This window comes from Stegastes partitus, unplaced genomic scaffold (assembly GCF_000690725.1).
Source record: "Stegastes partitus isolate 25-593 unplaced genomic scaffold, Stegastes_partitus-1.0.2 Scaffold516, whole genome shotgun sequence".
Classification (NCBI taxonomy): domain Eukaryota; kingdom Metazoa; phylum Chordata; class Actinopteri; family Pomacentridae; genus Stegastes; species Stegastes partitus.
The window spans coordinates 305,313-307,738 of record NW_007578247.1 but is presented as its reverse complement, the minus strand read 5'-3'; the positions used below and the strand labels follow the sequence as shown (position 1 = coordinate 307,738).

Below are 2,426 nucleotides of genomic sequence, written 5' to 3'. Positions count from 1 at the left end.
ATTGCTCTGGATTATTCTATATATATTAACCATAGTAGTAAATAGTAAATAGATTCTACAAATAGAAAATGCTGATATTAAAAATACTGATATTGCGCAGATTCATCTACACGTACATGGAGGAATTACTATTTTCTATTTGATCAAACTCAAAGTGTTTGAATCCAGCAGTATGATGTATGATTATTATTATTTATTTATTTATTTATTGGACAATTTTCCAAGTGTTTTAAGTTTAAATAGACAAAAAACACCCCAGTTTTTCACATGTGTAGGAAGCCCTGTCTACTCAGCTCTGCGACCAGACAGTTATTTTCTCTGGTTGTGCAAAAGTCCAGAGTTTAAACCCTCAGCTGGTCTGGTCTCAGCTCCAACAACGTAGAAATTCATACATGTGTTTTCCATTAAGCACTTCACCACTAACAAGTATTTTGTGTATCTATAAGTTGATATGTTCCTTCACTACTGTGAACACAAGCCTTCATTTATTGTCATTAAAATCCCTCATACACCATCCTGCTGCCTCAAATACTCACTAGAGGAGCAACTCAGTATTCATCCCTCACTGAAAATAGTTCCCACCAAAAACCCTTTTCACAGCGACCTGATGTCTATTTTTTTGCCATTTAATTTATGTTTTACTTTTTTAAATGATTCGTTAATGAACTAAAGCAGACAAATATGCCCGTGACCTTTGTCTGGAGCTCTACTAATTATCTCATCTGTTTGAACAACAGTCTACACGGAGAGAATCTTCACCTTTGTGAAGCCGGACGAGTCCTGCTGTTCTGCTGTTCATTAGTTTCCTGTTAGTGGACCGAGTGCTTCATCATTTAACTGTATAGCAACACAGTTTAGTTAACAAGTGATTCCTGACATGTGCAGCGCATAAATCTATCAATAATAAATCGTAGAGACATTAAAGGATTCCAATCAGGGTTCAGAACTTCAGCATTGTGAGGCAGCAGCCGTTCACCAAACAGCAGAACTGTACGTTCTCACAAGAGCTGCTTCAACCATCACTTCTACAGCACAGAGGCATGAAGTTTAAAATAGACCGCACATGGTTCAAAATCTCTTGAAAGACCTGCAGGAAGTACACTGAAAACCTGCACAACATTAAACTGATCTAATCTGCAGCAGATGGGGTTACTGTGAGATAAAAGGAGGCACTGATACGTCGGACCTGCACGATCACAGAAGTGCTTAAAGCCGATGAGTCAACCAACAGAAAACATATATTTAAATTATGGTCTGACATTTATTATGTAAATATGGTGAACATTTGCTGGCTTTAGGTTAAATAGTATTGGATTAGTTCATTTTAAGGGCTGATTAATGACTATTTTTTGTCAGTTTATACAAAAATGCAACAACTGTCCCAGCTTTGGTCACTTAAGTGCATTTCGTTGTGTTCTGTGATAATAAACTGAATATTTTTTTTTACTTTTGACTGGCCAAAAATCTTAATTTGAAGCAGATACCTTGGTCAGAATTTTGTACAGGGCATGTTTCGCTATATTTGCACATTTTATAAAACAAATAAATGCGCTAAATTAAATGAATGATAGAAATAACAAAGTAATAACTGTTTGCTGCAGCTCTGTGTAAATCCAATTTGAACATCATCGCCTGGATAACCGGTGATGCTAAATGAGCTGCAAATGAACAGACATGAGGGCATGAAATCCTGCATGAGAGGTGTGTGATGCAAACACAGTAAACCGGAAACGTGCGGTTCAGAGCACACATGTAACGCAGGCAGCGGATGCGTCAGCAGCTAAAACGTCGGTGATGTCGTCATCTCTTTGCCAGATGTGAGCTTTCAAACACCACGTCAGAGACAAAACTGGTGACCTTAATGTCGTTGCTTCCCACAGCGATGCCGATCTCAGCCAGGTCTTTGAGTAGCGACGACATCATCTCGGTGACCCTCTTCTTCTGGTGGTTGGTCATCTCCTTCAGCTTCTGCAGCTCAGAGTCGATGGAGGCCAAGGAGCTCTGGTGGTGGTGGACCATAACACACAGAGTGACCCTCAGCATCGTCACCTCCAGAAGACTCAGAACAACTAAAGCTTTAAGCCGCTTACCGATTTCTCGTTCAGCTCCTCGCTGAGAGCCTCGAACTCCTGTGCTTTGTCCTCGACTTCCTGACTCTTCTGGTCGTAGTTGACGGCCAGCTCCTCCAGGGCCTGCAGCACCTCCTTCACCTCCTCCTTGGAGGCTTCGTTCTCCGCCAGCAGCCGGTTCAGCTCGGTCTGCAGGGTGTCATGGTCTCGGCGAGAGGAGACGAGTAGCTGTGAGAGGATAAGAAAGTGATGCTCAGTCTGATGTGGTCAAGTTTTGAACATGGTGAGAAGTTAAACACAGTTAAACCCCAAATCATTCATACTCATACAAATTGTGATTCACAGTGAATTGTTATT

General features: G+C 40.9%; 1 protein-coding gene across 1 annotated transcript in view; it reads right to left on the bottom strand.

Moving 5' to 3' along the window:
• The window catches only part of LOC103361599 (kinesin-1 heavy chain-like), a 28,269-nt gene that overhangs the window by 10,835 nt on the left and 15,008 nt on the right, over nucleotides 1-2,426 (bottom strand). Inside the window, exons 14-15 of the mRNA XM_008287727.1 lie at nucleotides 2,091-2,297; nucleotides 1,837-2,001 (exon numbers count right to left, since the gene is read on the bottom strand). Of these exons, the coding sequence (XP_008285949.1) occupies nucleotides 1,837-2,001; nucleotides 2,091-2,297 (372 nt within the window). The remainder of the gene's footprint in view (nucleotides 1-1,836; nucleotides 2,002-2,090; nucleotides 2,298-2,426) is intronic.